The sequence below is a fragment of the Botryllus schlosseri genome, chromosome 1 (assembly GCF_051294905.1).
Source record: "Botryllus schlosseri isolate E-star chromosome 1, Bs_hap1, whole genome shotgun sequence".
NCBI lineage: Eukaryota > Metazoa > Chordata > Ascidiacea > Stolidobranchia > Styelidae > Botryllus > Botryllus schlosseri.
Genome location: NC_137236.1, coordinates 24,942,022 through 24,958,090, shown reverse-complemented (window position 1 = coordinate 24,958,090; position 16,069 = coordinate 24,942,022). Strand labels below are relative to the sequence as shown.

At 39.4% G+C, this 16,069-nt stretch overlaps 1 protein-coding gene across 1 annotated transcript in view; it reads right to left on the bottom strand.

Moving 5' to 3' along the window:
* Nucleotides 1–3,578: 3,578 nt before the first annotated feature.
* Nucleotides 3,579–16,069, bottom strand: part of LOC145441344 (uncharacterized) — a 147,391-nt gene continuing 134,900 nt past the window's right edge. Inside the window, exons 19-20 of the mRNA XM_080319192.1 lie at nt 3,964–4,131; nt 3,579–3,818 (exon numbers count right to left, since the gene is read on the bottom strand). Of these exons, the coding sequence (XP_080175318.1) occupies nt 3,579–3,818; nt 3,964–4,131 (408 nt within the window). The remainder of the gene's footprint in view (nt 3,819–3,963; nt 4,132–16,069) is intronic.

Here is a 16,069-nt window from a genome sequence, read left to right as displayed (position 1 = left end):
ATCCTCGCAAGAAGACGCTGTATCTCTCACATATACGTAGAACTGTTGAACCACGTATTTGCATAGCCTCAGTTTAAAGTTACCAGCCAAAATAGAGAATAGACAAACGAATTGATAAGATGCAATGCATTACCCATTTACAAATTAATGATACAAATCGAGCCTGCGACAATGGTTGAGAACTATATAAACTATATTCGATTTCAATGTAACAAGAGGTTTGGTTAAGGTAAGGACAGAGAGCAGAAATAGACATTTCGCTATTTTATTACGTACTCGATTTACGACAACGTAAGATGTAAGATACGATCACTTCGTTTGCGGTCAATTTTTTGTGAGAGAACAATCGAGACTCAGTGAAACACACAATATTTGAATGATTATTCGCTCTCACGGGTTACACCAGCGTTTTGCGAACAATCCGAATATATGCAAGATACAGTGATTTTTATCCACACCGATTACTTGATGACTTGAAATTGACTCGTGAATTTTGGTCCGAGTCACGAGTCAATCCTCATCCACTGGTGAATGAAATTATTGAGCTGAATCATCAGTTGCGGACAGCAGAAATTACCATATCGTTTGTATGGGTGCCTGGACACTCCGGAATACGCGGTAATGAATCTGCAGATCAATTAGCAAGGGCGGGAGCTGCTAATACACACATACGCCGGAGTCATGCCATCCCACTCGCCGACGTACGGTCGTACTTGCTAAAGAGCTGCAAAGATGAATGGGACCGCATCTATCAATCCACAGATACTGGGAGAGCGTACAAAGATCTGCGACCCTCGGTACATGACAGACTATCTGAAATGGATACAAGGTTGGGAAACTCGATTGTGCTGCGGTTAAGAACGACGCATTGCAGACTAAACCACCATCTCAACAAGATTGGATGCATCGACTCGCAACTGTGCGAAGCATGTGGTATTGAGGAAACCGTAGAGCATTATCTCATGAATTGCAGAAAATACCGCTATCAAAGAGAATGCTTACGACGCCATGCAGAGTCGAAGAATGTAAATTTTGACATGCGAACCCTACTGACTGATCCACAAGTACTGCGATATCTTGTTGAATATGTTAGATCGACTCGAGGAATATTGTAAAACTTTTTTATGTGCACATGTGTACCTATCTCAGTTATATATCATGAACTTTCTGTAGCGTTTAACTTGTTTCTGTCCGTGGCGCAAAAAGCCTTCAGTTGTGATAAGCGCCACTCATGCCAATGTTTTTACCTATAATAATAATAATAATCCACACCGATTACTTGATGACTTGAAATTGACTCGTGAATTTTGGTCCGAGTCACGAGTCAATCCTCATTTCTGATACGCAGAGTCAAGTCAAGTCAAGTCATTTTTGCAAAGTGACTCGAGTCAAGTCTAGTCATGCGAAAAAGGTGACTCGAGTCTGACTCGAGTCAAGTCATGACTCGAGTCATCACAACACTGACCCAAAGCATCATGTATAATATGTATCGAAAGCGGTACTATACATTTATTGACGGAAATATGACACGTAACTTTGAAAACACATCTTCCGATCACAGTTCCACTCTATTTCCTGTCATGGAAGTTGCTATGATATGAAAAAGAAGATTGCCCGACTTACCACGATCCGGCTTTTCATGCATCCCATACCCAAGCGTTCTAATTTATCTCTTGACAAATCGCATCTTCCGAAATACACATCAGCACATTTGGTGGCTTTTACGACAGCTCCGACGTTATAGTAAGCTTCTGGAGGCATTAAACTATCGAGGATAGTCAGATCCGAAAACTTGATGAGACAAATATATAACAATTTTATTTCAAAGTAATTATGATTTGGGTTGTAATGTATATCAGTTTCGTTCGCTTTTGTGCAATATCGTTTCGACGTATGCAGTGAATTGCATGATAACTACATGAATGAATCGTGAGAAATCTGGACAACAATAAAGAATAGGACATGGCTTTCTTAATATGATTGAAATATTGCATCCAAATCTGATGAAACTACACCACAACACAAGGGGTGCCAGACATACGGCCCACGGGCAGCATCTGTCCCGCCAAACGATTTTATCCGGCCGATGAAGCAATGCTGATATGATTACAAAATTAATATATTATCCAGCACATTTGTAGCAAATGATGAGATTTTTTGGCAGGAAATACATCCATTAAATAATCCTCCAAGACACCAAATGTCGGCCATGTTCATTTTCATAGGCCGAATTAGAACCATCGAACTACGGATTTATGGTTTCACTCTATTTGTTACTCAATTCGGTGACATTGACACCCGATTTCGGGAAGGCAAAATCTTCACACTGAGTTCATGGTTATATAGAAAGCTTTACCAACAGAGTAGGTATTCACAGAAGCGAGAACGCCAATGCGGAACCGTTACCGGTATATTGTGTTTACATGGAAATATATTTGTTACACAAATATATAATTCAAATATCTATGGTTGCAGTGATGTGCCCCTTCCGAACTAATAGGTCCCCAGAATGGAATGCCCACTGGCGATTTAATAATTATGAACCGAGTCCAAACGTCCCCCTTCACAGGTAAATATATTGTGTTCCTCACAACGCGTACGAAGTGTAGACGCCAGATTGCGAATTAGGCAAAGGAAGCATATAAATACGTCAAGGAGACTTACGTCGACAGCATGAACAAAGTACAATGTCTATTAGTATCTTACAATTACGGTAGTGTTTGAAATTTCGATTAGGCAACTAAAAAGGATGATGTTTGAAATATTGGACATATATCCTGCTCTAGACTACATTTTCTTTCGTCATGGGCTTTTTCAGTGAACTTCCGATTGCATCGGACATTATTCTAGGAGACCCAACAACATAGTGTACGAATATTTTGATCGATTGCGGCGAATTCAGAACGGATTAGCATACCACTCGATACTAATGTCATTTTCATTCACATATTTGATGTACTAGGCTACCCAAACAAATCTCAATTTTTATGAATGCATTGCAATAAAGCCAACGATATTTTTAAACTGTTCCTCAGATGTGGTCTTTGCTCGCAGCGACCAAAAGCATTACATGAGTTGAGTGCACGGGTCACCTACGATACGTCAGTTTTGTTTGTGTTATTCGTAACCAGGTGTACACACTATTTGGCAGGGTTCCAATTACTGTTCCAGCCCAGAAGTTATCTTGATATGCCAATCTGCGAAAATATTACTGTCAATATCACTCATGAACCCATTATATTTTGTAATTAATATTACTGCGTGGTTTGCTGGTATGATTTCGAAGTCTGACGTAAAGACCGTTCGATCTACCAGTCAATCGAGTGGTGGCGAGATAGCGCAGCGGTACAATCCGCTGCTGTAACACCAATAGGTGCTGGTTCGAGTCCGACCTCGGCCGACTGCAGTATCCCTATACCTAAGTGTTGGAGTTATATCTAGACTGCGTAAGGCGTGTATTACAATAAGCCTAGACGTGGGCCGTTACGGAAAAAATGAAGAATATTGGCCTAGTGTAAATGACCATAGTAGTTGACAAACACCTTGAATACCACAAAACAAACAAACAAACCAGTCAGTTAGTCGCAATCGCCATAGCAGGCACTGGTGATATAAGCAATGTGAGTCTTATGTACATTGAATGAACTTACAGATAGATCGTTGTCTTCACAACCGATGTAAAATTTATTAAGCTTCCGTCTCGTCAATTCGCAGTCATCGAACACTATCTCCTGGCAACTGAGACACTTGAGTGTATATGCTATTACGCGGTAACATTCAACTGGCAATTTCACATCGGTTATGTGCAGTGTCGAGAGCTATGAAATAAGAATTGGCCTATATATTATTTCCAATTGCTTTATAATAACAATGTAGCTTAAGATCGATTTACTTCTTTATACTTATTTACAAAACAGGAATTATTTGTATAAAACAAATCTATCAGCAAAATTACCAACTTACATGTAATTGAATATCATAGCCAGTGTCCGCGAAACTGTAAAACTTCTGTTTCGTCAAATCGCATTCTCCAAAATATATTGTCGAACATCCCGTGATGCTGATAATAGCAGCAACGTCCCCGTAGACATCTGGCGTCATCGCACCATCCCATATCGACATTCGGGAAAGCTCAATGATGAAAATGAAAATTATCAGTAATATCACATGATCGCTAGCATCAATGTCTGGCATTAATTTCGTACAGTCAACTAAAATATTCGACAGATTAGATCGAAATCATTGAATGAAAATATAACGAAAATTAATTAGGCGATAAATTTATATGTTTGCCAGTTTATCGAGTGTGTCTTATCGACACAATGCTCTGCCAAAAACCATTGCATTGACGTTTAAAGGTATTACTAATCAAACCAGCAAATAATAGACGGTAATTCCGTAATTATCTGTTACTAAACATTTCATTTCGCCTTCCATACCAATACATAAAGTACTTTCTAATGCCACGGTTCCCATAATGCCCGCCATCACCCGTCTGGGAGCGTTCGTGAGCGTGAAGGGGGCTCTGGCCATGAAATGGGGCATTGGTGGGTGCTTGCTATAAAATTAGGCGGTAGGTTGGATGATAAAATACGATTGTTAAATAACGCATCTAAATACTAGGGCTGGGCAAAATCGAGTACCTGAGTGATTCGATTGTGAATTGAGTGCTAATATTCGAGTCGAGTTGAGTAATCTAGTATCACTCATTATGACTAAATAACAGCGTGAAGGATGTGGAAAGCTCATATATGCGATTTTATCTTACCACAAAGAATATAATATTGTCAATTGTTCACGACATGTAACGGTAATTTGTAGCTTCATAATAAACATGTTTCGTATGCTGTGATGCGACGAAACGAGGTTTCAAGGCCTCCGCAGTGGAGAATACTAGGGATGGTGTGAACGTGAGGTTCGCGTTCTGTGAGTGAAAATCGGAGATTTAGAGGTTCGCGTTCACAACACATAATAGGTAGGTTCTGCACTGTGAACCTTTTTCATATATTACAATTTTACCTTTATCATAACATATTTGGTTCAAATTTATTGCATTTCAACTGCGGGCTACTCTATGCATGGCGCTGGCAGCATTAAAAATCGACACAAAACAGGCATGCACCTTGACAATCTCAAAAGTGACACTCTGCTGTGAGCTTGGCCCGCAATCACACAACATCGTGAGCGAAATACGTTGTCAGCGAATGATTCCAGAAGGCCTACGGGTTCAACCTTGACTTCATATCTTTACTGCATCATTAAAACCAAATCCGTTCGATTCAGATGTTGGCTGCTGCTGCATAACTTGTTAATGGGGTAATATCGGTAGCAAGTATAGAAACCCATTTTACACTGTGCTCAATATCAACGTAGCAATACACAGACGCCGAATACATTGTTCGGTCTGGCCTAGACCGGTAAAGGGTAAGCAAATATTCCCTGGTAAGTCCTCGTCGAAATTGTTGGTGAAGCGTCTAAAGATAATGATTTTATGGGAGTATTATATCCTTTGGTTGACTCAGTTGATACATTTAGCGACGTTTAAAACGCTAATATGTACTTCAGCATTGTTGCATTTTGTGGCCAGAGTCTCCGCTAGGTATCGTGTACATCAGTCGTTCTTAACCTTGCCACCAGCGTCCCCCAAGGGGCGCTGACGATTCTGAAGGGGGCGGAAACGCTAAGGGGGTGATATGGGGGGCGCTGGGCTTAGTGGGGATAAGGGGGCGCTGAAGAAAAATGCCGTAGATGATGTGGTTGTATAGGACTTATTATTAATGAGTATTCAGAACAAATAAATATTTCACAAAACATGCCAAACGCCCAAATTTTTGGTCGCGCTACGCTACGATGTTTGCTACATATGTTTACATAAATGTAGTGGGTTATTATAATTCATATAAAACGAATTGCGCGTACTTTTAGATCGCCGATTTCCCGTTATTTAAATCACTGCCGTCTTACTTGCTAGGGTTATTTTCAACGAAATGTTTCAAATTATGTATTATTACTCGCAGCCCACAGCGTGTGAAAATCGAAGAAGGAGGCACTGTATACTTTGATTGAGAGTAACAGCCCCTAGTACATGAAATATGTTTTGAAGCTTTGTGCACGAAATGAATAACTAACTATACTTGTATTTGAGAGATACAAAATTAAATCGTCAGAATATTTCGTCATCGTATCATAGAGGATGACACTATATCTCGTGTTGTGGTTCACAACCTCGCATGAACGTTATATAATATGAGTTGCTGGTTTGGAATACATTCATGTTAAAATAATAACTGGATACAGTACTAAATTCAATTTGAGCAGATATAGATATCCTATTCTCAGTTACTTATAGTTACACAAAGCACTAAGACAAAATCCAATACCATTTATTTCTCCTTATTGCCAATCACCGATGTGAATTCGGGAGAATTCGAACCACAGGGTATGAGACCGTACCCGATTGTTGATATAACAACCTTGATTTGACCCTTAATATACCACACATTAGATGGTTTATTATAGACGAATGGTTCTCGAGCGCGATTAATGCGCGAAGTATTTCCAATACCAAAGTTTCAAAAAGACAGACTGAACTTTGACCTCTTACCAAGACCGAAACTCCTGCAACCCAAACCCCCAATCGGTCAGCTCGGAGGATGCCCTAAATTATTTCGATGAATGAACATAAATTAAACATCATGTCCTAACGACTCCCCCACGGAAGAATGCGCAAAATTATATAAAATAGAAATATACATTTCGGCGTCGGCCATTACCACGCCACGATGAACGAAGACATAGGAAGTTCCGGTGATTATGGGACTCCGAGAAGTGTGTCAAAAAGATTGTCAGCGTGAAATCTTAGCTGAGGAGAATTGCCCTTATGTTGAGCGTAAACTTCGATGTATATAAGTCTAATTGTAAATAGGTGCTTTTATCGCTCGTGCCGAATTATCATGTCATCGCAATCTGCACCCCACGGACAAATAACATCGATAAGAGAAAATTATTTGCCAGTGGCGAAATACCAACTTTGAATAGTGCTGTGCTTACTTTAGTTTAATACGTTAAGGCGTTTCAATAACTTTTGACTATATAGCGGACACAGGGTAACAAAATAACATGTAAAGATTTAATTTTACCAACGGGCACGCCGAATATATGTTCAATTATTAATTGCGTGGGCTTTATCTTTCACTAGAACAGCTCACTCAGCGCTGCTGGTAAATGTGATTACTTGGGCTGAGAGGATAAAAAGTTTATAGGGACATATATATGCAATTACAACCTATTTCATTCATGCATTATGGAAAATTTTGGCTCCGAAGGCGACAAGGCAACATAAACTATGCTGACCATCGAAATCACGCGATAGGTTTCATGGGAGCTAAGCACTCATGAGTTTCGAGTTCGAGTCCGACCTCGGCTGAGTGTTGGAGTTTCATCTACGCTGCGTATGCGGTAGTAGTATAGATGATCGGTCGTGACCACACCCCCTTTTGCATGGGGCTCTTATGGGCGGGGTGGTGACTCGCCAGAAAACCGGGGGTGGGGACTCGCCTTTTTAGACCCCCCTCTAGGCGGTGAGTCGCCATGTGTTCTTATGGGTGCGGTCGTGATTCGCCCTTTCAGGTATAGCTCGTGGCGGTGACTCGCCGTGAAAACTCGTGGTCGTGACTCGCCTTTTTTGCTATAGGCGGTGGCGGTGATTCGCCTGTCATGTATTCTTACGCGGTCTCTGGTGACTCGCCATGTGTTCTTATGGGTGCGGCCGTGAATCGCCCTTTCGGGTATAGGCATCTGTCGCACGGTGTTGAATATGTATCAAGTAGATAGTCATGTGAATGAGCCTTTGTTAATGTGTATATCGAAAATTATTATATATGATGGCATAGTTCAGTCGTGACAAATGACCGATCGTGTTCTAAGTCTTTCCTCGCTATTGATTGCTAGCTGGATAATACTTTCAGTTCGGATTATTCGCACCTTCCGTACCGCTGTTTCGCACCTATAGAATAGTCTGCTGTTCACAGTCACAACAAGAATCACAAGTATACACATTATACATTCATTGTATTTATTACTCTGAAATCAAACTCTTCACAAAAGCACGCACAATCGTATCATTAACTTTTTTATCATCACCAAAATTATTCAAGTATTCCTTCAAAAAGGAGTGAAATAGGTTGCAAATCCCGCGATCGCTGACGATATCACACCTCAGACATAGCGATCAGGCGCGACTTTATGTTACATACATACCGATTGCCACAAGGTAATATTTTGATAGTTTGGCACGGAACTGGATTTCACCGGTAAGATTTAATAAGTAACGAATAACAGAACTGCCACCGGTGGGACTTGAATGCCAACAAATTGTCACTTATTTCTACTCTAACCGTAATCCTTTGCGAAGTTAACGCTCATTCGAAAAGGCATGAAATAATTTTAAAATCCTACGACCGCTCACAGGATAATGCCTCAGACATTGCGACCCTCGTGATTTGGTGTTACAGTGATACCGATCGCTCACAAGGTAATATTTTGGTAATTAGCCCGTCACAGAACCGTCGTAGACGGCGATTCGTTTTCACACCTTGGAATAGCGATTGACTTTAGTCGAGGAACGAGAATCATGATAATACTCAATCGCGGTGGTATTTCGTCAACTTGAAACTCACTACAAAACTCAAGTTGAATCGTATCCGAATGCGTAAATTTATCACCTTGACATCAAGATAATATTATTCAAAAGTCCGTAAACATGGTACTGTCTTATATCAATAATATTAGGAATGTTGATCGCTTGATTGTCGGATTATTTACTCGTTGATTTGAAACAAACATTGAAACGCACAACTCTATCTGGTCTATAATTATTTTTTTACAACTGAGTTTCTGAAAATGCTATCATTATCACACCTCGAAATTTTACCGTGTTAGAACACACAAGAGAGTCAAGCACAAAAACATTCACATGTGTTAAACCTAGTTTTCACTTATACTTGATTATATTACTAAAACTTGTAAACTATATTAATTCATCCTGGTGAACACGAATAGTGTTGCTCGCTTGTAATATTCACGTAAGTAGTAGTATAGATCGGTCGCGAACGGCTATTGTTTCTTATGGGCGCGGCGGCGAGCGGCTGGGAAAACTCGTGGTGGCGAGCGGCTCTTATTTCTTATGGGCGCGGCGGCGAGCGGCTATTGCGTCTTATGGGTGCGGCGGCAAGCGGCTCTTATTTCTTATGGGCGGGGTCGCAAGCGGCTGGGAAACCCGGGGTGGCAAGCGGCTTTTATGTCTTATGGGTGCGGTGGCGAGCGGCTATTGTGTCTTGTGGTCGCACGGTAACCCTTTTCAGTATAGGGATCGCTCGCACGCGGCTTCGTTGTTGGCATGTCGTACTCCGTGTTGAATATGTATCAAGTAAATAGTCATGTGATTGGTCCTTTGTTAATGTGTATATTCCAAATTACGGCGAGTACGACAATGATATATCGTTATTCTTATGGACGCGGCGATGATTCGTACTTTCGGGTATAGGCTGCGGGTGGAATGTCGTACTTTCAACAAAAAAGACGTGAAAATAGTTTGCAAAATCTAGGAATTACTCGCATGGTAATGTTTGGGTAATTAGATTATCACAGAGCCAGCGTAGAAGGCGATTCGAATATCAACAATAACCACGCTCACAAACTAACACTTCAAAAAGATGTGAAATATTTGTAAAATCCTACGATCGCCCACAAGATAACACCTCAGACATAGTCATCTTTCACGACTTGGTGTCATAGCCATACCGATCACTCACGCGGTGAAATTTTCGTAAGCAGTTTGGCACAGAACTTGATTTCACTCGTAAGATTTAATAAGTAACGAATAACAGACCGCCAGTGTCGGTAACTTGAATAGCGACAAATTGTCACTTATTTCCGCTCTAACCCTAATCCTTTGTGAAGTGAACGCTTATTCAAAAGGGTGTGATATAATTTTAAAATCCAACGACCACTCACCGGATAATGCTTCAGACATAGCAATCCCTCATGCCCGCTCACAAGGTAATATTTCGGTAATTAGTTTGTCACAGATCCGTCGCAGACGGTGATTCGAAAACCAACAATTTGTCATTTGCCCGCGATCGCTATATGTTTCACGCCTCCGGAATAGTGGCTGACTTTAGTTGCGTGATAAGATCCATGAAAATATTCAATCAATGCGTTAGTTTGTCAACTTGAATTGAAACTCACTACACAAATCAAGTTGAATCGTATTTGAATGTATTGATTCGACCCAACTCAAATCCTTTGACAAATCCTATTAACGCGATCTGTTGAATCGAACGTAACCTGAATATTACTGACGCCAAAATTAGCCCGCATCGGATTATTCACACATTCCGCACCGCTGTTTTCACACCTATAGAATCAATACCAACTAGCTCAATGAGAATCAGGAATAACAAGTATACAATAATTGTATTTAATACTGAGAAATCAAACGCTTAACAAAAACACGCAACTAATCATTTGCCAACTCTAGCATTACCAAAAAAATTCAGGCATTGTCGATTGAAAATCCTTGAGTCCATATCAAAAATGTTATAGTGCGGTGTCGGAATCCATTCGCGGGATGTACTAAAGGTAAATTCAGATAATCCAAAATGAAATATTTGGACTTTGACATAGTCTGAATTGAAATAAATTGACAAACATGACTACCAACTTTCAATCCAGTCATATTTAGAATTAGATTTGAAACAAGTAATGAAACCTTACAACTCTATTCACGACTGAGTTTTCCGTTTGTCCAATAGAGTTTCAGTAATTACTATCGCGATATTTTAATGTGTTACTACACACAATCGAGTCAGTCAATGAAATACCACCTGTTGTAAATATTTCTAACTTGACAACCACTTGTGCATACCACGATCTAGTTGCGACGCGCTGAGTTAAATCGGAATATTTCAATCTATTTGTCGAAACCTTGAACAAGTTGTCTGGTTATTTTTTTGTTGCAATTGAGTTAACGGAAATAGTATTACGTCTCGACATTTTAACATCTTACCATACTCCAAAAGAGTCAACAAGGAAAAACCTTGTCACGTAAATCCGATTGTAACTCACCCAATCAACTCACCAGTATCCGTATGGAAAGTAGTCAAGATTACGCAAGTACATACAATCGCTACAATCTAAAATCCATAGCAAGTTCGGTTGTAGTCATATACCGCCAACTCGTCTTTTTTGTTCAACTGTGAAAGTAATTACTACTCGGTATACCGTGTAACATAAAGTAATTACTACTCGGTGCACGCAACTTGAGATTGCCATATGTTGAGAATATACGACATTTGAAAGTCTGACCAACGTAGTTAAGAATTCATTTCTCACGATCAAACGCAGGCGTTATCTTGAAAATTATCATGATGTAAACATAAGGATTGACACAGTGATTTGACATATGTAATAGTTGATCATGACTTGACTATTAAATTATTTGCGTTAATTAGACCCGGCGTTGTGGTAAAGATTATTGTGACAGCAACAAACTTTTCAGTACCATTGTTATTAACATATTGAGTTGTAAACTATGTGTGTCTAAAATGTTCTCGATTGGAAAATTATTCAGCCTTGGTACAAACCACGCAGTGTATTGTGGATATCAGGAAATATTTTACAAATGTAATTGTCTGCAGTAAACAAGACTAAAGATGAAACAACAATTTCCTTTGTTGAACAATAACCGGTGCAATACCTTATTGTCGGTGAGAATTGAAACACTTTCGCGCATTACCTGGTGTCAAGATATCACACTAGGTGAATTGACATACCACCATTTGATTAATGCTTAATCCGTTCGCGTCATTTCACACACACTTTGATCATTACAAAAAAACAAATTGGAATATGTTTGCTAGGCACCACCTATTCAACTATACTTGAGTAATACAGAAACCTCTCAGCATTAATAAAATCGAAATGTGCGCTACACTGAAATCTACAAAATGTGTTTGTATTGCTGTTCGTAGTAGTGATATCGATTTGAACCTCCATCATCTAACCAAACTACTGAGAGTCGTTGTCAATTTACATGACGTTCACTGATTACATACTAGAACTATTTGTGCAACGCACACGATCAGAGAAATTGGACATTTTTCCATTGCCATTCGTCAAAGTAAATGTCGTCACAATAATCAGTCACTAAAAGACCATATACTTGTATGTGATTGAATCGCCGACAATTAACTCGGTAAATCAAACCCCTGAGAAATTTCACTCAGTCATTGGATAGGAAACAGCGTCGCTTAATCGGTGTGAGTCGTTTTTTCTAAATACTAATCATATCTGTCCAGCCAAGAACAATTTTCACTCACTTGGGTAACGAAACCAGTGCCCAATATCAATACAAGATATTTTCGTCACACAAAAATAATCAACTTCACTCGATATTCCCGTACTACGAAACTGTACAAAGGTTACATGTTTTTGTATGACATGGAATTAATACCGATCGAAGTAACCGTATTGGAAATAACTTTTAAACAAACACACTCTACGTGGTTAACATTCTCGTCGATTCTATTGTGATTAATGTATACTTCATGTGATCTGGATTCATTTCGATATGGCTAAACATTCAACCTCGACGGATACGAATTGTCACACACTCAAGTAATATCATACCAAATAGTTATTTACAAGACACAGAAAATTTGTTATGGTCGTTTCGACTTTATTACTGGAGATACTCATCACTTCGCTTAATACAATCTAGATTTAAACTCCATCGAACCTTTGGTGTCTATCGTTTTGCTGGATACGAATTATGTTAGTCTAAGAGTACACAATTTTCACTATCTTGGGTTATGAACTCAGTGTGTTAGCGATCATTCAATATTTTGTAGTATCAACTAGCTACTTCGTAGGATACGAATGATCATCCTCACAACTCTTACAAAAGTACGAAGGATATTTACATCACACAAAGTAATCGACTTTACTCGATATCCTCACACTACGAAACTGAATGGTTGGTTTGACTCTAGAAACTGTTCTGATGTCACAAGAACTTTTTCATACGAATGGTTACGTATCTAAATATTCAAATAATCCAACACACGACTATAGTACTTACAGAAATATCATAGTTCTTGTAACAAAGTTGTATAAGTATAATGTTTATCGTAAGTCCTACATAGCCATGATATCCGTCCGAGTTTGACTTTTAGAAAACATTATACTGACATCGCGACATCTTTCGAAATTAAAACCACGGTGACTGCTTCAGAGACCTACCAATGATATTGCAGTAATACAGTTACTTCCACAAAAGAGTATGTATTCGACTTGCTTACCACAAATCTAACGCACAAAACAATTTATTTTACTAACGAGAAGCGCCGAGCCTCACATCAAAACAACTAGAAAGTGGAACTATATTAAAAAACGTCGCTAACCTTTGTGCACCAGCTGTAAATCACACAAGCAACATGTTTCAAGATTCTGGTTATTGAAAAACGTTAAAGTGTTTCTCCTGCACCAAGTCGTTATGTTGACGAAAGGGTATATTGTAATACCATGATCGATTTGCATTCGTTGGTCACAAACTGTCACTACTCTAAATAATTATTTTTCACTCAAACACAAAAGCATACTCGTCGCCAATCGTTTTCATCAAGCACGAGTTCAAGAAGCTTACTTACTACGACATGAATTGTTATTTTTATGTTGTGTAAATAGGTAATAATTTATTTTAGTAACACTACATCAACATCATCGAGTTGTGCGAATAGATTTACATGTGGTTTTAATCGAAGTACACAGCACGGTCTAATGTAGATTCATCTCTATTGTACAGCAACTCGGTAATCGAAATGCATTAACATTTAAACAACGATCTTGGTTCGTCACGCGAAAAATATCTTTACTGTCACAACACTCTGATACTCTGTACAAGATGTGTAAATCCTTTTCACACTCATAATAATACACTAACGGGATACCGACGTCAAGCAACAACGTTTAACAACATCACTGACACTGAACATACGATACCTGCCCAAGTAAAAATATCATTTTCACCAGGAGGTCAGCCGTTACTTGTGTACAATTACGATTTTCCCTTGGGGGTTTAGCGTTACCCGAGTAACAAAACCATTTTCACTTGGAAATATATGTTTTCCCTCAACAACAAACGTTTTTCACTTGGAAATATATTTTTTCCCTGGGTAACAATCCTTTTTCACTTGGAAATCTATTTTTTCCCTGGGTAACAATCCTTTTTTCACTTGGAAATCTATTTTTTCCCTGGGTAACAATCCTTTTTCACTTGGAAATCTATTTTTTCCCTGGGTAACAAACCATTTCCACTTGGTGGTCCGTCGTTTACCTGAGTAAAAATATCATTTTCCTTTTGAGATCCGACGTTTACCCAGTGTAACAATACATTTTCTCTTGGCCATCTAGCTTTTCCTAAAGTAACAAAACCATTTCATTTTGAAATCTGACAAACACACCTGCCAATTTGGTATTTGTTGTATTGACGACAGTTTGAAATAGATTACAACGAACAGTGACGGAAATGTACACGGACTACCAGTTTCAAAGTATTCCCACATCAGTCGTATCACATCAATATCATCGGTTAACCACATGAAATAACAATACGCCGTTGTACACGGAAATGCATGTTTTGGAAAATTGGACAATAGGCTTCGATAGGTCTGTGATGTCCGGGTTCGTACTTTAGTTTTTGCACAGAGTCCATACCTCTTAATAAAACACCACCTCGACTTTGGTACCTGGCTGGTACATGGATAACGGTGGTCGGAAATCGATGAATATAGGTTCTCGTCGTGCTAACAGTTCCGGGCTACTTGTGATTTTTCTCACACATGTTTACTATATTGTGTCACTCTTTATTGGTCAATACATATCCCATCGTTCAGTCTGAAATCGGAAACCCGAGCAAGTATTAACCGGATCCGGATATCAACTCTGAATCAAAAAACCAATGAAACATGTCACACCCTGTGTTTCCATGGAAGTAACAAGACATTACACATCAAGTATACTTCGCGATTGTTCATAGATACCAAGTATTCGCGTAAACGAGGTGTGTGACATTACATACATCATGGATAACATCATGGCCGGCATTACAAACATCATGGATGACAAATTCATGTTCTCAAGTCTCGTCATGAACCGACTCTGTACATTCAATGTGGGGTAGAGGACTTGGAGACAGACAAACACACATATTTGACCGTTACATGGATATTCGTTGGTGCGATCGATACGGTGAACAGCACGTTATGTATAGCGATATCTTCACAGTCATATACGGTAACCGCGTACAATCATGTACCCCGATTTTCGTTGAATATCCACGACACCAACAAATCTGTACATTTCTTTTCCATCGACATCGACGATAGAATCCGCACCCCAATGCGCAGTACGAATGAGGGGTTCATCGGGTGTAAAATCCAAATCAAATGACACCAAGGTCTGCTTTCTCATTTTCAATATTTCCACAACCGCATCTTGTCTGTGTCTTAGCATTAAAGTGTGAGGATGGAGAAATCTGTGGGTGGTAAAACGGATGGACATGATATTCTTCGATACGATCAACTGAAACCACGAATGTGGTGGGTTAGAGTCTTGTGGTTATGGTCCGTTTCGACATGCAAGCAGATGAAGTAGACCAATGGTTTCGAAGATGCGTTTTATAATAACTCTAGGTGTGAAATAGACATCGCACTCTTGCAGGGGGGATCAACACGAATTTAGTCTTCACACCACAGAAACACAGTAACCCGGATTACATTACAAAACCGCAATCGAATTTAAGATTTCCATACGCGGAATCGCTGTTAACGATGTCTGACTGCGACGTTTCAACGAGTAACGAATTCCCGTTTTAGTATTGATTGTGACGCATAGTCAAAACAGCGGCAGCTTTCACAACTCGGTACATACATTGAACCAACTGATGTAAGGCGAAACACTACGTTCTAAGAAAAAAAAAAGTTTGCAGGGTATGACCACCACCAACACA